General features: G+C 46.9%; 6 protein-coding genes across 6 annotated transcripts; 3 read left to right on the forward strand and 3 right to left on the reverse strand.

The window, feature by feature from the left end:
- Window positions 1–423: 423 nt before the first annotated feature.
- Window positions 424–5,943, reverse strand: N7537_007465 (uncharacterized protein; the record flags this gene model as incomplete). The annotated part of the gene is made up of 6 exons (XM_056898522.1): window positions 424–4,495; window positions 4,543–5,067; window positions 5,123–5,147; window positions 5,211–5,372; window positions 5,429–5,475; window positions 5,540–5,943. 6 exons carry the CDS (start codon window positions 5,941–5,943, stop codon window positions 424–426), a joined length of 5,235 nt encoding a protein of 1,744 aa, XP_056750598.1.
- A 1,050-nt stretch (window positions 5,944–6,993) lies between these two features.
- N7537_007466 (glycoside hydrolase family 15 protein) lies at window positions 6,994–8,569 on the forward strand (the record flags this gene model as incomplete). Its single annotated transcript, XM_056898523.1, has 3 exons — window positions 6,994–7,201; window positions 7,252–8,062; window positions 8,119–8,569. The coding sequence occupies 3 exons, from the start codon at window positions 6,994–6,996 to the stop codon at window positions 8,567–8,569; spliced, it is 1,470 nt and encodes a 489-aa protein (XP_056750599.1).
- Window positions 8,570–9,366: 797 nt separating this feature from the next.
- Window positions 9,367–9,893, reverse strand: N7537_007467 (uncharacterized protein; the record flags this gene model as incomplete). Its single annotated transcript, XM_056898524.1, has 3 exons — window positions 9,367–9,375; window positions 9,430–9,536; window positions 9,599–9,893. The coding sequence occupies 3 exons, from the start codon at window positions 9,891–9,893 to the stop codon at window positions 9,367–9,369; spliced, it is 411 nt and encodes a 136-aa protein (XP_056750600.1).
- Window positions 9,894–12,450: 2,557 nt separating this feature from the next.
- Window positions 12,451–12,775, forward strand: N7537_007468 (uncharacterized protein; the record flags this gene model as incomplete). The annotated part of the gene is made up of 2 exons (XM_056898525.1): window positions 12,451–12,478; window positions 12,582–12,775. 2 exons carry the CDS (start codon window positions 12,451–12,453, stop codon window positions 12,773–12,775), a joined length of 222 nt encoding a protein of 73 aa, XP_056750601.1.
- Window positions 12,776–13,919: 1,144 nt separating this feature from the next.
- Window positions 13,920–17,171, forward strand: N7537_007469 (VAC14 family protein; the record flags this gene model as incomplete). Its single annotated transcript, XM_056898526.1, has 9 exons — window positions 13,920–13,987; window positions 14,057–14,219; window positions 14,278–14,448; window positions 14,505–15,192; window positions 15,242–16,146; window positions 16,202–16,320; window positions 16,375–16,454; window positions 16,507–16,666; window positions 16,724–17,171. 9 exons carry the CDS (start codon window positions 13,920–13,922, stop codon window positions 17,169–17,171), a joined length of 2,802 nt encoding a protein of 933 aa, XP_056750602.1.
- A 371-nt stretch (window positions 17,172–17,542) lies between these two features.
- On the reverse strand, window positions 17,543–20,348 carry N7537_007470 (DNA-dependent ATPase RAD54; the record flags this gene model as incomplete). Its single annotated transcript, XM_056898527.1, has 4 exons — window positions 17,543–19,089; window positions 19,141–19,264; window positions 19,313–19,396; window positions 19,458–20,348. Coding segments are annotated over 4 exons (2,646 nt in total), but the record flags the coding sequence as incomplete, so codon positions are not given.
- Window positions 20,349–20,969: the final 621 nt, after the last annotated feature.

Genomic DNA, 20,969 nt, shown 5'->3' on the forward strand with positions numbered 1-20,969 from the left:
TCCCGCTTGCTCCCACGTCGGGGTGTTCTGTATATTTCCATGGTCTAGAATTGGCTCCTCCAAGGACATACCGAGAGAGGTTATGACGGAAGGGATGAGAACTGAGGAGGGATGTGGACTATGAATTGAGAACTAGGGAGAGAATTGGAATAACTGCTGAACTGATTCTGGTATTATGATCACTTTTTAGTCGTATGTCTTGATGGACAGCAGCTTAATGCTCGAAACACGTATGCTTCAGTCATAAAACTATATATAGGAGGTAGGTAAATAAGCTAGTGATGATCTACATGGGCCTAGAGTTTAGATCGACCAATCTTTTATTTTCGTTCTTGGCTGCTGGTTGAGGAAGGTCACAAGGTGGTGAATTTGGTTCTAATTTCTCAATTCTATATATAGCCTCGACTATTAACCACCATCTTTTCAATCCCCTCGAATCTTATTCCAAACATCCTCAAAGCCCTCGAAACTTGGAATATCCTTCACCCGCAGTTGGTCCAAGACACCTTCGACCGGAGCTCCGTTTCCAATCAGCATTCTAGCAATCTTCAAATAATCTTCATTATGGTCTTCACAGTCCTCCCAGTCTTCATCATCTCCAGTATACCATGCCTGTGGATCTAATGCTATGTGTAGAGCAGTCGGTCCACATATTCTTCCGTCGTACCTTTTGAAGAATCCGGCATTCGCACTCACATCTGCACCATGCTTCAAAAGAAGCTCAATAATGTCGACGTTACCCTCGAGTATAGCCAAATGGAGAGCGTGGCCATTCCATGATTTCTGGTCAAGGTCAGAACCCGCTAAAGAATCCTCATCAAAATGTGTTGTGGAAGCGCAGACGTCAGCTCCAGCAGCAATTAGTTTCTCGATTATTTCCATGTGATGTGTGCCATGAAGTGGACGCCATCCACAATTATCAGCTCTTTCTATATCAACGTTGCATTCCAGCAAGAAAGATACTGCTTTTGTCATTCCACGAGCACATGCATGATAGAGAAGTGAAGGATGCTTTCCACAAAGTGTGACACAAGAGTTGAAATCGCTCTCGAGCTTGAGAAGATGCAGAAACATAGTCTCATCCCCACTTTCCAAAGCTTCCCAAAGCATTGTGTTTCCTTTTTCGTTCGTTATGTTTGATATCTGCTGACAAATTTCTTCGTCTCGGAGGGAGACTCTTGCCTCAACGGAGCGATAGGGATGATGATGGGAGATATGTTGGACTATATTCACTGGAAGAAGGCGCCATACTATATCATTATGACCCGAGGCGAATGCAGCACAATGGATGGGGAAAAAGCCATCTTCATTTGGTATATCTGCATAGGCACCATGGGAGATCAAACTGATGACCAAATCGGTGTTCCCTGTATTTGCGGCGAAATGCAACAATGTTTCTTCATTTGAGTATTTGTAGTTGAGCTTGCCGGCGAGTTTCAATGCCTGACATATGCAGTCAAATATATCTTTGTTGCTCAGCTGGCCCTGGTACTCCAAATGTTGGGTCCAATGGCCCGGTTTGGGCGAGTTTGAGGCATGCGCTAACAGACAACGCAGGGGCTCAGTGTTGTTGACTGCCGCAGCCGTCAAAATTGGATCAAATCCATTCTCAAAAGAATGGAAACAATCGGCACCAAGCTCCAATAGAGCGGCCGTAATCTGCGCAATCGGAATCTTCTCGGCTGCGAGAAGAAGAGGAGTTGTTTTTATTTCTGAGTTGCAAAAGTTCACGTCTGCGCCCGCCGACACCAAACTAGTCAGAATGGGCTTGGAAGCCTGCGCCATCTTGTCGTGTGGAAGCCGTGGTTTTTGAAGGTTGTTCTTCGCACGTGCTTGTGCACACACCCGACTAAACTCAGAGCGAGACAGTGTCTTTCTAGATAAAGAAAGTAAAGAGGAACGCACGGCGAAAAATCGGTCATCAATGCTCTTTATCAGTTCCAAAACAGCGTCATCGCTTGGCGACATACCACTCCCGATAAGACTCGCGACAATTTGAGATTCAAGGTCTCTAGCCGCGTCCGTCACAATAGGCCGAAAGCTAGAGCTGGTGGGGGGCTCCGCTCCAAAGTTCACCAAGAGACGAGCTATGCTCCAAGCTCTCTGCTTCAATGCACTAGTCAGTGGCGTGTCTAATTGAATATCTCCATCGTCCAAAAAGTTGGAAACAACGGATTGACACGTTTTCTGGGCCAATAATGAGATGACGACGTCTTCTGATAGCCCTTGGAGCAGTAGGCGAAGAACTTCTTCAACCTCTTCCACATCCCAGCTCGGCTTCACAGCTTCCATCATGGTATGGATTGGTGTCCGCCCACTCTCATCGACAGTCTCAATCGTAGACCCAGCTGCCATCAAAAGTTCAGTGCATTTCACACTGCGGCACGTTGCTGCCACGTGCAAAGCAGTCTTTCCTTCTTCATCTTTGAACTCGAGACTGGCCCCTTTTGAAAGTAGCATGCGAACCATTTCAGTTCCCGAGTCCCTCCTTTCCTGATCCCCAATATCAGCGCCGGCAAGAGAAACGGCCATCATCAGGCAGGTTCGCCATCCACCTTTGTTACAAATCCACATGTTCGACCACTGATTGACATCTGCACCACCCTCAATCAGAGCTTGTGCTGTCTCAACGAATCCGTTCGTTACTGCGACACTCAAGGCAGTCTGGTTATACCCATCTAGGAGTTCAGGCCGTGCCCCTTTAGATAACAAAAGCAATGCAAATTGTGGGTCTTGTTCACTCGCGGCTGCATGCAAAAGTGTTCCATTGTGATTGACATGAGCACCGTCACTGTCGAGAATGACTTTTGCTGTTTCCAAGTTCCCGAGGGAGATAGCAGTGCGCAGTATAGACTCGTTCATTTCAGCCTGTAGTTCTTTGGAACTCTTTTCCAGCAGAAGCTGCACAAAACGTGGGTCTCTCTGATGCGCGGCAAGGTCCAACAGCGGTCCTTTTTCAGAAAAGTAATTCACATCTGCACCAAGTTCGAGGAACAGTTTAGCTGCCTGAAAGTCTCCATCCTGGATAGCGGAGACAAGTAGATTTGACTTCCATGCTGATGGATCTTCCTTCGTGAATTCATACCAGAAGTAATTTCTGGGGTCTTCCTCCATGTATGTCTCTCCGGCAATCAACTCACTTGGATGGCTTGCCTCTCCATTTATTTGTGACTTGAATGTGTTTCTCCACGTGCTCTGGGCAATAGGGACTCTAAATCTCTCTCTTGACCAGATCTTCTGGAAATCTTCCCCTCCGGTAGAATCCGGTGCATCAAAGTGGGCCACAAGCAGGTCGAATATTTTAGCATTCTTGCCCTCAGCTGCTATTTGCATTGGCGAAGTGTTTTCTGGTGTGTTCAATCGTCTCACGTCCTCGACGCTGAGGGTCCGAATATCAGCCTTAGTAACACGCGACAACTGCGCTTGATGATGTTGCACAAGCTCCAAAACCACCTCGGCTTCACCACGGGATATAGCCCAGTGTAATGCTGTCCAACCATATTTGCTGCGATTTGTATAATTTGCATGCTCGGATAATAGAAGACGAACAATGTCCAAACTTCCAGTGAATGATGCCCAGAAAAGAGGGGTCCAATCTTGATTATCTGTGGCATCGACATCTGCCCCATTTCTCACGAGAATTTCGGCAGAAGAAAAATGACCGTTTGCACAGGAGTAGTGGAGAGGTGTCCACCCTTGAGTATCTGTTAGACATGTACTGAGTCCTGACTCGATCAGGGTCCTGAGGGTTCCCGTAAGATTCCAATAAGCCGCGACATGCAATGCTGTTTGATCTTGAGGGATTGAATCAAAAAGAGAGTCCAAGAGATCAATTTCCAGCTTATTACGGAAATGTAACGCTTGAACGGCGGCATTCAGGAGCTTGTCGTTGCATATAAAAAACTGAACAAGGGACTTTAGATCTTCCTCCACGCTTTCTATCTCTTTGATATGTCTTGCCCAATGCCGCGAAGCATAATCCAGAAACAGCATTTTATCAAAGCGGCAGGACATCTCCACGCGACTTGTGCATGGCCCTTCCTTGAACGGACTGAGACACATGTAGCGTAGACATGTCTCTGCGATGTCGGTCTCCATGTCACAAGATAGCAACACCGTGGATCCGAAGAAGTCGTAAGCAGTCGCATGAACCATTGCAACCGTCTTGTCTTCATGTAATACCACTAGACCAACACATGATCGAAGGAGAAGATCAGGGCTGACGAAGTTATCTTCTTCAATGTAATTCTCGTCATCTTCGACAGCGAAAGCATGGATTACTTCATCGATTTTTAGACGTCTTTTAGCAAAGACAACCCATCCGATAAATCGCCGAGCAAGTTCCCTCTTTGCCATTGGTTGCATATCAATTCGCTGTAGTGTCGATTGGTAAACTTGATTCAACCCCGTCGACTGTTTTTCGAGGGCCTTTTGCATATGGCGAACAGTAGTGAGATCCAAGATCTCGTCCAAAACAAGCTTGGTATGTAAAAACCTAGTATCTAGTCAGCGCTATACTCACCTACCAGTAGTGGTTCATACATATTCCCCGACTTTTCCATGATTTTCCCGATCAACTTTTGTGCCCCTCGAGGAAGCTCGTTCTTTTGAAAGCGAGAGTCGATGTAGATCTCTAAGTCTTCAACTTGCGAACATATTTCTATCTTGGTTGCAAAATCCATAGCCTTCCTGATATGGCCAAGGTCTCGACTGGTGACCATTACTTTGCACCCATTTTCGACAAAAGAAGACAGGTAAGGCAGCAAACCATCTGCTCCAGTCACCTCATCTAGGCCGTCAACTAGGAGGTATGTCGACTTCAGCTCACATGCCGTTGCAAATGATTCGGTGAGTCCTACGGGCTCACGCTGCTTCATTGGGTCGACGAATAGATGTTTCATTGCGAAAAGCACTTTTTCATCTGCTTGCTCGATTACTTGCCGGATCATGCATTGCAGGATTGCTGTGAGGGTTTGTTGCTCCCGTGATGAGAACTGACAAAATACATATACCACGGAGCATGTAGTCTCTGATCTCTGATCCCATAGGTTCCCAATTGTGATTGATCTAGCTGTGTTAGACATTGCAAATCCATGAATAGGAGACTTTGAGAAGCACGTACGAAAGTAGCGATTTGCCGACACCAGCTATTATCGGTTAGCAAGATCGTGATACGTTATAGGAAATCCTCGGAAAGAAGTGCTTCGTACGGGCTCCGTAGCACCAGAGCAGGGATGGGTCTCCGGTACGCCAGTTCTCCACATCTTGAGAGTTCAAAAACCATTTTCCAGTTCCAGGGCAAGCATTTGGTCTGGATCGTAGAAGATTATCTGATGCTGGGAAAAGAGAGTAAAGATACTGCCTCATTTGCTCTGAAGTTCCGATTAGAGTTATGGTGAGGACTCATGCCATTCAAAGGACCCCATACCTTGATCGATGCCTGCCACCTTTTTGTATGTAGCAGTGGTAACTGACCTGTTACAGATTAGTTAATTTGCTTTCCAAATGGTTACCTTGGAGGGGAGATGGGTCTTCGAACATGATATTTGTCGAGAGAAAATCGGCAAAGAGAGATCGGTAACGATGCAAAAGATCAATGTATTTCTTGACCTCTTTTTCCTGAAACGGCCATACTAGGCGGCGTAGTCGCTTGTCGAGATCGACGTGAAGGGCTAACAAGTGGCGGCGGCACTCTTGAAGAGCTTCTTCATTGAGCGAAGAGGGCCATGACGGCAGATCTAAATCGGTAGACTCTGCCTCTTGTATAGCCTTTTCCACCCGAAAAAGAACATCTGTGAGCGCCGAAACCTCTTGCAGATATAGCTTTTGTGTTTTGGGAGCTGACTTGATGTCTGAGACGTAGCTGTAGCTGAGTTTGGTAATTTGTCCCGCAATCTGGACAAGGCCAGCAATACTGGCGACAAGGCCCACTAGCTCGGCCATGGTCTCCTTGGTATAGCTTTAGATTGGAAAGGCCGTAAATATGCAAAGGTTGTGTCAGAACCCAAGTGGGGTTAGGTACAATGCCAGAATACGAAGCGATCAACCCAATCAAGCATAGCGCGGGGCATGGTTATAGATTGAGGTCCGCATGGCTCTAGAGGTTTCCTCTGCTACTTCATAGCTTTCCCTTCCCGTTTTGTTGTTCACACCGATCTCTAGAGGCATGCATGAACGCGCCTTGTGTTTAATCACCCCGGATTGATGTTCAAGCGGGGGTCCGTCCCGAGGTCGGGACCGCATGGCTCCGGGCCCAATGAGACAGACTGATATTCAGGAGCTAATACCGAACCACCGCGCTGGTGGGCAGGTTGAAATGATTTCTTGGGCATTCCTAGGTTTAGGAGATGCGTTTGATCTTGGGCGGAGAGTGCCGGCCAATAATACTCAGTGAACATCCTATGTACATAACTCCTCAGAAGGTTGGAAGATGGCTATTCCGAGCCGCAGGTGTGACCCGTGGACCCAATGGCGAATAAGGTAGGTACGTTCCAAGGTTAACTCTCACAGGCACCCGCCTAACCTTCCAAGCTTGGAAGGCAGATCTACGTCACTGTTTCCTGTTCCTATTCGTATGTCGTGGTGATGGGATACCCTGTCTCTTTTCGGGAGGTTGTCGGAAAAGTATCGAAATATCATCAGCTATGATTCTGAGGCATTTGACGATGATGAAAATGCGGAGCACAACCGGTGATTTATCGGATTAGCCTTACTCGGTTCGGGATCTGCCAACGCCGATCTGCCATGTCGATCACGATCAATATGGACTCGATGTAACTCTGTGTCCATTTTTTCTATTGAACAGCAGCTTACTCATGCATTCAGCATCCTTCAATTTTCGCGTGAGGGATCAATGTGAAACTCAATTCCCGAGGTGTCCGCTTGTTAGGAGACCCAATTTCCGATTCACTGCGGCGGTTGGAGTATATATAAAAAGGCTGCGATCCCTAAAATATTCCGAAGACCACAAAATCACAAAATCATCCCGACATCATGTTAGCATTGAATGTTTTGACTGCACTGTTGGCACCAGGTGTGCTATCATCTGCTTTGCCTGCTCGCGATCTCCATGCACGTGCCGACTTAGATGCTGCTGGTGCTCTTAAGGGCATTCTAAACAACATCGGCGCCGATGGGTCTGCTGTTTCTGGAGCATCTGCCGGCATTGTGGTAGCATCCCCATCCAAATCGGACCCCGATTGTGAATCCTTCCCTCCTCAAATTTGAATGACAGTAACTAATAGCTGCTAGACTTTTATACCTGGACTCGTGATGCAGCCTTGACATTCAAGGTCTTGATTGATGAGTTCATTGCCGGAGATACGTCGCTGGAATCCACCATCCACGATTACATCTCTGCTCAAGCGAAGCTGCAGGCCGTGTCTAACCCATCTGGTGACTTGTCCGATGGATCAGGACTTGCAGAGCCCAAGTATAACGTGGACTTGACCGCCTTTACAGGTGCCTGGGGTCGTCCTCAGCGTGATGGACCTGCTCTGCGCGCGACAGCTTTGATCACCTACGGTAACTATCTGATTTCCAAAGAAAAGAATTCTGTCGTCAAGTCGAACATCTGGCCCATCGTGCAAAATGATCTCAGCTATGTTGCGCAATACTGGAACAAAACCGGATTCGATCTGTGGGAGGAAGTCGAGGGCTCCTCATTCTTCACTATTGCTGCTCAACACCGCGCGTTGGTAGAAGGCACCGCATTTGCCAAGGCACTGGGAGAGACCTGCGATGGATGTGATTCCCAGGCACCTCAAGTCTTATGCTTCCTGCAGACCTTCTGGAATGGCAAGGCTGTAGTTTCCAACCTGGCCAACAATGGCCGAACCGGTCTCGATGCGAACTCTGTGCTTGCTTCGATCGGGAACTTCGACCCCAAGGGCACCTGCGATGATGCAACCTTCCAGCCTTGCTCTGCTCGTGCTCTTTCAAACCACAAGCTATACGTTGACTCGTTCCGTTCGATCTATGATGTGAACAGCGGTAAGAAGGCTGGAAGTGCCGTTGCTGTTGGGCGTTATGCCGAAGACACTTACCAGGGCGGCAACCCATGGTATGCGAATCTTTCGTTTTCATTTGATTAGCTTCAATCTTTGCTAATATTTCCAGGTATTTGACAACACTGGCTGCGGCTGAGCAGTTGTATGATGCTCTTTACCAGTGGAATCAACAAAAATCACTCACCATAACCGATACCAGTCTTCCTTTCTTCAAGGATCTGGTTTCATCTGCCGCTACCGGAAACTATTCCAGCTCTTCGGACACTTACACTTCCGTCACGAAAGCAGTCAAAACATATGCCGATGGATTCGTGGCTGTCGTTAACAAGTACACGCCCAGCGGTGGGGCTCTAGCCGAACAATTCACTCGGGCTGACGGCACCCCGACCTCTGCTAAAGACTTGACCTGGTCTTACGCAGCATTCCTGTCTGCTGTCCGGCGTGGGGCTGGAAAAGTACCCACTAGCTGGGGCGCGTCGAAAGCTAATAAGGTACCCTCGACGTGTAAGGGAAGCTCGGCCACGGGAAGTTACACGACGCCATCAGTCGGCTCGTGGTAAATATCAAGGGAGAGTGAATGACAGAAACCTGAAGTACGAGCAATGTATGGTATGGATGACAGATGTATTATTTTCTCTAACTCTCTACAATGACAATACCCGCTATTTCAACAATCTGTGGGGACATCGATGACTGACTGTATTATGTACTTTTGAATGATATGTCTGATACCAAGTGTCATATGATCTTCTGGGTAAAACAATGTGGGCCCTAGACTCTCTGCTTGGGACACTACTAGATGTCTGCAAGATTTGAAGAAGCAGAAGATCCAAGGAACCATATCTCGATGAAGGCTTTTTATCAAAAATGACTTACATCTCTACGTGGGGAATATTTTACAATATCTAAGTTATGGTACTGATGCTAGCATTGATAACTTAGCATTTTGATGCTTCATCTTCTGAAGCATCACAGGGCTTGATTACTTTCTTGCAATGGTCTTATGATACCAAAGCATTATGTGTGAAATGGTCCGTTCGAATTTAAATTTTTCATTTGTCCTAGATGAAAGCTTTTCGAGATATAGCCGCTCGCGAACCGCGTATTCTTTTGCGGGCAAGGGGCAAGAAGCTAACGAGAGATAAAGTTACACAACCAACTTACAGTATTAAAAGAAAATGAAGGGGAGATAGAAGGATGCTATTTAACATAAAGGTTTAACAAGCTTCTGCAGTGTTGCACTTGGTTCGTATCAAACACGGCCATCACATATTCTTTAGCTGGTCAAGTACGCTTTCTAGGTTCCGTCCTGTAGCGCTTGCATGCTCCGCAAAAATTGCTAAATAGGCATTATAGATCAGTATACCTAAGAAGGGAAGGATTTGTAAATGGATTGTACCATCAGGTGTTCATCTAGAACTATCTCGTGCATCTTTCCGCCTAAGAACCAAGTTGCGGGGCTTATGCTTGACTCTGTTTGGCGAGGGATTTGACTTGGGATATAGAGGCGGGGATAACTTGATGCTTCTAGTAATGAAAACAAATTATTAGCCTGGGCTAAATAAAACTCTCGCACACTAATAACATACCAAAGCCAAAGTATTGCGAATCGTGGAAAAACGTAAGTTTACATCTATCTTCAGCACTAGCTACGGAGGCTGATATAAGGGGACTAGCAGCACGGAGTGCACTACCAACCCCTTGTTCGATCAAAAAGTAAGTTTCTTCTGGGTTACCAACAATAATAGGCACCTTCCTAGTAACCAGATTTCCTCTCGCATCATAGGTAATAAAATCTGTTGTGACCTGATGAAAATATCGCGTGGTGCGAGCGCTTCTAGTGTAGCGCAAGGAAGAGAAGGGCCAGAAAGCCGTGCGAAACATATGGGATCGGACTAATTGAAGACTTAAGTCGGTCAAGAGAGTAAGCAATTCCTTCGTATTCAAGGCGTACAATGGGCTGTATGGGTTGCAGAATACACAAGTATAATGTGACAGATTCAATTGGGGTAAAAAATGAAAAGGGTAGTGCGTCGGGCTGAAAGCAAATGCGTAGTATCCGGTGGAGGCTAGAGTAAAAGAAAGGGGGCGGCGATAAGTGTAAGATGGGAGAATGAAAAAGTGAGAGAGGAGAAAGAGCGGCGAACACAGGTCTTTGATGTCGGCGGCATTCAAGGGAGGTTACATGACAGCATATCGGAGCGCTAAACCCAAAAAAGCAAAACTAACCATACGTAGTAATTCTTAAGTCCACCGTTTACAATATCAGATAAATACGCTAGTATATAGATTAGTATCACCTTATTTTACTCGCCAATTTCGTTGAATTTAGGTATTAAATGACTTCTGTGGCCATTAAGTATCAAAAGACGGTATACCCCCTTCGTACGCGGAGTACTAGGAATAAAGAGTTTATGGTATGCTTTGACTATATCCTAGATTCGATCCTCGATTTTTTCTATTTTTTCTGACATCGTGGTGTAGCAGTAAAATGGGTAGGAAGTTGATGGAATGGCGAAAATATTACATCTAGTGGGGCACACCAATACCTAGTACCTGATTTTCCACGAGGCTCAAATATCAGGAACCGTGGGGCACCGTAGCATTTTGCGAAGGGGCAGAGCAGCCAAAGGTCAAAATGCCTTGATATGCCTGAATTATAGACTTTCGACAGCGCTCTATACCGTATACTGTAAGTTGAAGCTATTTCTAGTTATACATACCATATATAAGAATAGTTGGCTGGTTATACGGCTTTATGTCTTTTTAGGTGATGTGTCCAGATATACTTTTGCTAGTCATTTTAGGTATACACAAAAGCGGTAAAAAAAAGCTCACATTGTGTAAGAGACTTTGAAATCTCTATATTCCTCGAAATTGAAGCTATTCCCACCCCACGCCATTAGTTTCTTCGAATCGCCAACATCGAAAACCGTTCCGAACCGCGCAAAATGCCTTCTTATATTAATCTCGAGAGATTTGGTCGGTCGCAATAGCTTCAACGCCTAGAAATAGGCGCATATGGTGATTTATATGGTAGGAATAACTTCATTCTTATGAACTACCTAGCCCACGGGTGGATACTTTGCTTATTAACTAAACCATCTGTTACAATTCAGGCATATTTAGGCCTCGAGCCTACAAAATCAAGCATTTGACCTTTGACCCTACCCCTTCGCAAGCATCGTCCATCTCTGATAGGTATATACTAAACATAAGTAGACTCAACGTCCGCGGGCTGCGTGCCGCGCATGCGACTTCAAAAGTGCTTGTATGAACGTTGTTTGCCGAACCCGCGATTTTGCCGTATTTGTACGGATCGGGAAATTCGTCTAATCAATCTCATCAAACATGGATAGGGCTAGTCTTGAATGGGGATTTAGGTGCTACTTAGTGTTAAGAATCTCTTTTGGGTTCCTCTACATTATAGTTTTATTTATTGGAATAGTTTGAGTTGATAATCCAATAGTAAAACCATTAGTTTCAAATAGGGCTCTATTCCCACATTTATTCCCGTTTACAGCACAGACCTTGAAATTGACCACGTTGTGTCCCCTAGAGATTAGGAACTCCCTAGTAAAGAACAATTTAACGAGATAACGAACGCCAATACCCACTTATCAAACGCAACCTAGTACATACTACTCCGTATTAGTTAGTCGCTAGTATAAATGCGTGATTAATATAGCGGGCCGAGAGGTCTGTGCGAATCGAACGAGAACGTCGCGTGGTGTTTATAAAAAGAATCATTCTCCGGAGTACTTCGAAGGGGATGGTTAGATACATAGTAAGTATTATGTTGGTCCTGTCTTCAAATCTATCCCCTCTGTAATCTCAATTATAAACAAACCCATACATATTTAGGTAGGAAAGTAAGGTGTATAGATGAAACACATACGCATTGTCGCGTCTCTCCGGATATTGAGACGCTAATTTAGTCGAGTTTCCCCCCACACCCCCCTTTTCTTTTCTGCATGGCTTCTCTTCTCTATTTTGTACACTCTTTATGACTTCCTGGGGAATTGTATCTCTTTACTCTCATTCAATTGATTTAAATCTCTACATTCTTTAAACCGGTCCGCTATTCCGCTGTCTAGTCCAATCATCAATTTCAGACCCTGCATATTCTTTAAGTATCCGCCTTTAGACAAGCGCTTACTGAAACCACTATCGTTATCGAGTAAGCACAGCCTTTTATTTATACTAAGGCACAGGACATTGGGTGTCAAGATTGATCTTCAGGGACTGACCCATGGTTCTGCACAGAAGCGTCAATTTTTCCCTTCGGCACAGCTCCGCTTGCGTTACGTTGCACCCTGTTCCACCACGTGGGATCGTCGCCATCTATATCCAGCATCTGTCATCTGGCATTTTTCCCGCCAGGAACAAGTTCTCGGCCCCAAATTTTGAGCATATTCATCACTGCGTTTCAACCGTCACAATGGGTCTCATCGATAAGCTACAAGCCAGTACGTTCCGCGCCTCCCGAAAAACACCCAGCAAAATGCTACTTCACCGCGGAATAGCAATGCGACCTTGAAATACTAGGAAATATAGCTAATATCGAAACAGAACTCGAGCTCTATCGCCTCGAACAGCGCTACGCCCGCCGCAAGCACCGCAGCACATTCTCCACGGGTGCCCAATACGTCGACGGCGAATATGTCTACTCGGGTGTAAGTTCGCCTACGAGTACCGTCTCCAAAAACTCCACTGGCAGCTGGCGCCCATCAGGATGGGGCAGCGGCAGTCAGTCATCGCGATAGTGAAGGACATCTCAAGTTCACATATCTGAGCGATTATTTGTGTTACCGGCGCCATTCCTTTTCTTCTACTTGTCTTTAGCATTTTCACCCTTATTCTCTCTTTTCTGAAGGCCCTTTCTTCTGTTTTATACCTTTGCGTGATGTTTCCGCGGAGTCTCGACGAATTCTTGTACAGCCACACACTATGTCTGTTTTTGTTTTGTTTTCATTTCTGGGAGTGTTTTACTTCCCTTTGCATCTCAGTCTTATGATTTCTATGTGTTAGCGGGAAGCCATGTTCAAAAAGTTGGAATTTGCTTTCTCCTTTTGGATTTTGATATCTCCTGCGATATCCCTGCTTGGTCATGTACTGCTTCTCTTCATCTTGTTTCATATTCTTCATCTACTTAGCCCTCGATGCTCATACTCAATATCCGAGATTGAAATCATTTATCTCTGAGATCTTTTTTTTTCTTATGCAAGGACTCAGTACATGAATAGTTGGCCCAAGATGATATTAAGGATGTTGTAAGGACACCGATGTCTTTTGAAATATTTCTTCGCATGTCTTTCTAGATCTCTGTGCGGCTCATGCCTTTCACTGCTTTTGTACACATCCAAAAGATACATATAAAAAGGGAGCACGCCAAGTAGTCAAAGCCGGCCTTATTTCGAAGGTTGGTTTCGGTTCTTTGTTCTTGGGTTTCTTTCATTTTGCTCAAGGATAGAAGACCACCATACTACACCTAAAGAGAAGCATGCATGTACAAAAACATTAATTCTATATAAGCATACGGATTAGGCACCACCTGCAGGTGTACTGGATTTATCTTGAGAATATAAGACTTGGAAGGCCTAAGGCGGTAAGGCTCAAGTCCGCAGACCTTACGTCACACCACCGCTCTGGTCTCTCCATCTCCACACTGCCAACGCATCTCCCTTATCCTGTGATTGCATTTTTACTTGTGACTAAGATCGAAAAGCTGCCGGACGATCTGAGCTTTCTTATTTGCGCGATTTATCGTCAGACCTACAAATCAAACTCAACTTTCAAGCTCCCGACCGTCCTGCCACACCCAACGCGTTGAGATACCTTCCGTTCACCATGAGCAGTGTTTAGTCGACCATAGCTGGGGAAAGATTGCAGCATAAGCTGCTTTGAACCATGGACAACGCAATCCAGCGGTTATTGAACGACAAGCTTTACGACAGGAGGAAGCAGGGAGCTTTAGAGTATGCCAGCCCAGTTTCATCTCTCCGCACTTGAAAGAACCCATACTAATCACAGTTTACTTACACCAGGCTCGAGAAAATTGTCCGTGACGCTGTTTTCCAAGGAGAACAAGAGAAAATACAAAAGATCGTCGAACAGCTTTGCCACGACTATGCATACGCCGTGCACCAACCCCATGCCCGGAATGGAGGTCTGATCGGATTGGCTGCTGCCTCGATTGCACTGGGATCGGTGAGTGGAAGCTATAACCGACGACTTGGATACATCTTGGCTAAGACCTGGGATATAGGAAGGAGTTGCGCCGTACTTGGGTGAAATTGTGCCGCCTGTGCTCGCATGCTTCTCCGACCAAGATGCGCGAGTGCGGTACTATGCATGCGAGAGCATGTATAACATAGCCAAAGTCGCCAAGGGAGAGATATTGCTGTTCTTCAATGAGGTTTTTGATGCGCTGGCTAAGGTAAGGGGTGCCGATAAGTTTAAGTGGGGTAATGCATATGCTGATATATGGTATAGCTGGCATCCGATTCGGAGCTATCAGTCAAGAACGGCGCGGAGCTTCTGGATCGCCTGGTGAAGGATATTGTGGCTGAATCGGCGGCCTCGTATGTGTCGATCCTACAGTTCTCTGACAAGGAAACTCCAGAATCGGAGAATCAGGAAGACCACGACCCTCCCATGGCGTTCTCTCTCGCGCGATTCATTCCCCTACTTAAAGATCGGATACATGTGATCCAACCGTTCACTCGCAACTTTCTGGTCTCGTGGCTTACCCTTCTAGATACAATCCCTGACCTAGAGCTCGTGAGCTATTTGCCAGAGTTCCTGGAGGGATTGATCAAGTTTCTTGGCGGACCCAATAAAGACGTGAACATCGCGACCCAGGGTCTGCTTGATCGGTTCTTATTGGAGATTAAGAGGATTACCCGACTTAAAAAGGGGATTGAAGAAAGCCGGAAAGGTCAAAAAAGCAACAGACATTCGGTCAACAGCGATGTGATGAGCAATGCGACGGAGCAAAATAGTCAGGCCGGTGGTGCTAGTGAAGACAGGTATGACGTTGCCGTCGCAGACTCGGCCTCAGATACCACCCTTGATGATGAAATCACCCAGGCCGATGGGGATTGGATCCCAGGACAAGATGTACAAATTGACCACCCCAAGATTCTTGGTATTCTTGTCAGCTTTGTCAACACCTCCTATGGTAAGAGTGACTTTACCTTTCTGATTCCCATGTGCTTACGTTTGTTTAGAGGAGGAAATGCAATTGACGGCCCTTCGTTGGCTTGATTCCTTTTTCGAGATCAGCCCTGAAGACATTCTTCCCTTCGTTCCACGACTGTTGACTCAGGTACTCCCAGCCATGTCCAGTGGCTCAGATCAAGTACGAAAAGCAGCAAACCAAGTCAACACGTCCCTTGTCCAATACATCTACTCCTTGTCAGATGATACTATCGAGGAACCCCAGGTGCCGCCGTCAAAGATCCCTTCCACTACGGCCAGCAAAGAAACCTTAGAGCGAAGGTCATCGACTCCCGGAGTTAGGCCTTCAGAGACAGCGAGCATTGACACAAAGAAACAAACAGCACAAGATAATTCTGTTGCAGCTACACCACGTAGTAGCGTTGTTTCCACACCAGTGCCTCCTGCCGATCTTGATTACGCTGCTGCTGTCAACTCCCTCACTCTACAGTTTCTCAATGAAAATGAAGCCACTAGAGTTGCGGCCCTTGTATGGCTCATCATGCTCCACCGTAAAGCCCCGCGGAAGGTTGTCGCTTTCAATGACGGTACCTTCCCAGCTTTGCTAAAAACGCTATCCGACCCTTCAGAGGCGGTTGTAACCAAAGATCTGCAGCTCCTTTCACAGATCTCAAGAAACAGCGAGGATAGCTACTTTACCTCTTTCATGGTCAACTTGTTGAAGCTTTACTCTACGGACAGACATTTGCTCGAAGTGCGCGGGAATCTGATCATTAGGCAGCTTTCTCTGAATCTGAGCCCCGAGCGTATCTATCGGACTTTGGCAGATTGCCTCGAGAAGGAAGATCAAGATCTCGAATTTGCCAGTATCATGGTCCAGAACTTGAACAACAACCTCATCACCGCGCCCGAGCTCTCGGAACTGAGAAAGCGCCTGAGAAATCTCGATTCGAAAGTAAATACCCCCCAAAACACCTTCGTTGCATTCTGTAGACTAATGGATTGTTTAGGATGGTCAAATGTTCTTCGTTGGGCTTTTCAGATCGTGGTGCCACAACGCTGTCTCTACGTTTTCTCTCTGTCTTCTTGCCCAGGCCTATGAGCAGGCATACAACCTCCTCCAGATCTTGTTAGTATACCAGCTCTATCCACCACGATAGTCTGCTGACAAGACCATTCACAGTGCCGAGTTGGAAATGACAGTTAATATGCTAATCCAAATTGACAAACTGGTGCAACTACTAGAGTCACCAGTATTCACATGTCCGTTTCTTTCCCTCGACACAGCCCAAGTTCCAGAAGCTAATCCCAACAGATCTCCGCCTCCAACTCCTTGAACCCGAAAAATACCCCTTCCTGTACAAATGTCTCTACGGCGTCCTCATGCTCCTCCCCCAGAGCTCTGCCTTCGCCGCCCTCAAGAACCGTCTGAACAGCGTCAGCAACATTGGTTTCCTCCATGGTGCACCCCGCAGGTATGGCCCCTGCACCCCGCATTCTACCCCAAGGCTTACTGAGACAAAACTCCCTAGCACTACCCAAACGGCTCCATCTTTCGACCGTTCCACAGGCACCCGCCTGAAACCCCGTGACGAGAACTCCATCCGCTGGGTCGACCTCCTCGAAAAATTCAAGTCCGTCCAGGAACGAGCCCGTCGATCCCAGGGCTCTACCCGCCATTCCTTCGACCAGTCTGGACCCCTGAGCAACCCCTCTCTTACAGCTGCTCTCTCCGTCGCCGCTGCAGACCGTCCCAGGGACCGATCTAGTCTACCCGATACTCCGCGCGGTGCCCCGGGCCCTAGTAACGCTGCTGCTGGAAATTCTGGCCTGGGGGGCTCCGGTCCTGGTGCTAGTGGCACTACTTCCGGGCGTGCATTGGATAGCAGCACGCCAAAGGGTGGATCGTCTTCTCATAAGCACAAGTCTAGTCTTCCCAATCTGGGCCGACTGGGTATTGGAGGACGGAGGAAGAAATAGTTACACATGTAGCTAGAGCTGGAACTTGTCTCCTCCATAGACCTTTCTTTTTGTGTCTTGTACTTAGCTGGATCGTTTCGTTGACATCATACCCGGGAGCGTTCGTCTGAATAGTTATCGCTTGTGAATAGGTATCGATGAGATCACATTTCTTAACTTCTCTAAATCTGTCTCTTGTACGTTTATTATCTGAGCATGGTGTCCACAATCTTCATTTTCGGCACGTGTAGCTCTTCTGATACAATAAAAAAAAAATGAATTCGTTCTATAGACATAACTGCTCGCTTCCCAAATGAATACGCTCCAAAGATACATCAAACCCAATGCTGTAATAAACTCCGAACCCGTCCCAAGTATGCCAAATAAGTGTATCAGTGACTAATATACTGGAAAATAGCCGAAACATCCTGTTCGCTAGACTCTTGCCGAAGAAGCAAATCTTGGATTTGATTAAGCGGCCCCTTCTCGCCGGTATTGACAAAATGGTTCCACGAACTAGTATCACCATACAGCATAGCGGGAGCCTTGACATATTGCAAGCCATCAGGCCGACACCGTTTGCACTTGAATGTGTCATGAGTGTCACTCCGGGTGTCTGGTTTGAACTGGAAGAGTTCGCGCAGCGAGTCGAGAGAGAAATGACGCTCGACATCTTCTGCAGAGTCCACGACACACGACGAGAGGGATTGTTTGTGCGACTGGCGTTGGAAGATTTTCTCTTCGATTGAGCCTGTTGCAATGAATCGGTAGACAAAACAGTCTTTCTTTTGTCCGTCTCGCCACACTCGTGCTAGCGCTTGCTGGTCAGCGGCTGGGTTCCAGTCTGGGTCGAATAGTACCAGGCGGTTGGCGCCGATTAAATTCAGACCACAGCCACCGGCCTTGCTACTCAGGAGGAATACGGATTCCTGGCCGTCGGGGTCATTGAACCTGTCGACTAGCTTTGTGCGCTTTTTAATGTTCATGGTGCCATCGAGACGCAAGGAGCCGTAACCCCGTGACCGGCAGAGCTTCTCGAAAAGATCGAGAGTTTGAGTGTAATTGCTGATGAGGACGATTTTGTCATTGGTGTCTTGTCGGATTCGGGCTAGCATGCGATCGAGCACCATCATCTTGCCAGAGTACCAACTCTTGATTTCTCTATCGCGACCTCGAGTATCCGGGGGTGAATAGTCCTCGGGGAAGGTGTGCTCGCATCCAGGAAGGTCGTTCGCTAGATCAAGTAGATCCGGATGGTTGCAAAGCTTTTTCAAAAGACCAATTGCTTTCAGCGGCTGACTGCCTTTTCCGCGAAGAAGGCTTTGGATCTCCGGGCTCTTGATGAAATGGTTGTACAGACCGCGCTGGAACTGTGACATGTTGCAGAACACAACATGCTCATACTTGACAGGCAAGTATTTAGAGAGAAGCTCATTGGTTCGGCGGATAATGAACTTGTTGACAATCCCAGAGAGTTCCTGTAACCGTTCATCTCCCAGCTTCTTTTCTGCATCTGTGCCCGCAGCATCCCGACCCCGCAGAATCGGTAGTTCGAACCTCTTTCGGAAATCGGCCTGAGAGCCAAGAAGATTCGGGTTCGCGAAGTGAAGAAGAGCGAAGTACTCAGACAGATCATTCTGGATAGGTGTTCCGGAAAGAATCACTCGGCGAGTAACATTAAGTTGATTCAAAGCGGTCCATGTCAAGCTTTCCTTGTTTTTTAGTCGATGACCTTCGTCACACAGGAGAAGTCCAATCGGAGTATCACTTAAAGTATCCGCATACATACGCAGTGTCTCGTAGGACACAATAAGGACAGGCCTGACGATTCCACGCCCTGATGCAATGGCCCACTGCTTGATCTGGGTTATTAACTCTGCTTTTGTGGCCTTTCCATCGATCGCAAAAGGCGTGGTGGCATCCTTTCCAAGCCATTTCACTGATATGGTCAGTTAAACTTATAATAAGTAGGGTACCACGCATAACTCACCCAGTTCGTTGGCCCAATTACCAACCAAACTTGACGGACATGCAATCACGCATTTCTGAATGGTAGTTTTTCCGGCCTCTGAGGACTGCTTGAGTAGTGTCCACATCAAGGCGATACATTGAAGCTGTACTCGTTAGAACCAAGGTATGAAAATTAAGTCGGCCAACCTCACCGTTTTACCAAGTCCCATGCCATCTGCCATGATACATCCATTTGCATTTTTGTCGACCAACCCAGTAACACATCGGTAAAGGAACTATACGTAAGCGTGGTGTTAGCTTTTCTCCCATACCACAGCTCCTCTTGGAACGCCATACCTTCACACCCTCGACTTGATGTGGTCGAAGCACTTTGCACAGTCTCGGATCAATCACGACAGGCACCTTTGGTCTATCTTCCACGTCCTTTTTGAGCCCCAGAATGTCTGCTAGACTTTTATGCATAATTGGCTCATCCAATGTTGGCGTATCCTCCGTCGGTGCCTCTATGCTTTTAGGCGCAGGTTCCTCGGCGACGTCGTCTACTGTAGGATCGTATAAAACGATCGCAAATTCACCACTTGGGTCATGTAGTGGCTTGACTACAAATGTCGCGCCCCGCCGCATCCCCAATGTCGGAGCCACCCGACCGGAACTGTACTCACCGGCGGCTTTGTTGATGAACGGAACCTGAAATCGTGTCCTGAAGGCCACATCTTTGTCCTTTGGTTTGTACGCGGGAAATTTGTTGGCCTCTCTTGTTTCCAAAGCGAGCCGGTCATCATTCGTGTATGGCTTCTCCTCTCCATCCTCCACGCTTCCATCGGCGTTGGCGTAGTTGACTTTTCGTCTTTTTCTCGAAGGTTTTTCGGATGCCCGGGTGGGGGTCGCAGTTCCCGGACATTTAAATGGCCTTACAAGTCGGTCGATCGAGTTCTGAGCGTTCACGGATTTTGGTTGTAATGGGGTCTTGACGCTGTCGTCGCCAACGGCCGGGCGTTGTCGATACCTTCCAGGCATGTCAGCATATGAACTCGGAAATGATTTAACACGAAAACTTACATTGGTCCCAGAATAGACAAAACAAATACACCAAGCTCCTGCTGTACAATGATCCCAAAGTTGAGGCAAGTGCGAGTTGTCGACGCGTCGCGCGTTCACTTGAGGCTCCCAAACACCAAACTGCCGCGTCCCAAAATAACTGACCGCCCAATGGGGTATGGTGGTCTGAGCTTCACGTGGGCATTATTTTTAGCAAGTAACGTCGATGTATCTGTACCCCAGTAAACAACAACCTTCCGAGAGGCACATACATAACCTCAGGGCTGTTTCCCTAAGTTAGTTGGGCTGACTGCATTTTATATGGTATTGCCCCCATGGTAACAGAGACCCGTGGCCCAACCAACATTGAAGTAGCACTGAAAATCATTTAACCATTTTGCTCGATTTAACATATCTAGCAATAAAGAGTATGATGCCAACCACTATGATTCCTTGCAATGGGCACTGTCTAACGGTTTAAAAATCAATGGTGTTATACGCTGTAAATTACCCGGACGCCGTATGGGAATGATCGCAACCCGAACCATTGAGGTTGGCTATGCCCAGATAAATCTCATAAGGGATGGTATGTTGAGACAGCGGCTAATAATCTACACAATACAAAGGCGGACGAAATCATGCATTAACTCCATCCCCAAATAATTTGTCGATTGCTTCCCGCCTAGAACATCCGTCCACGCAATCCTCGCTGCGTTTCTAACACATGGGGAGACGAGCATCTGGAGAGTTGGGCAGCCTGGCACAAGGTCTGGCCTTCCCGGCAAGAATTCCAAGAGTACTTTCCTGTAT

Source organism: Penicillium hordei (assembly GCF_028827395.1).
Source record: "Penicillium hordei strain IBT 12815 chromosome Unknown utg000004l_segment0_segment0, whole genome shotgun sequence".
NCBI lineage: Eukaryota > Fungi > Ascomycota > Eurotiomycetes > Eurotiales > Aspergillaceae > Penicillium > Penicillium hordei.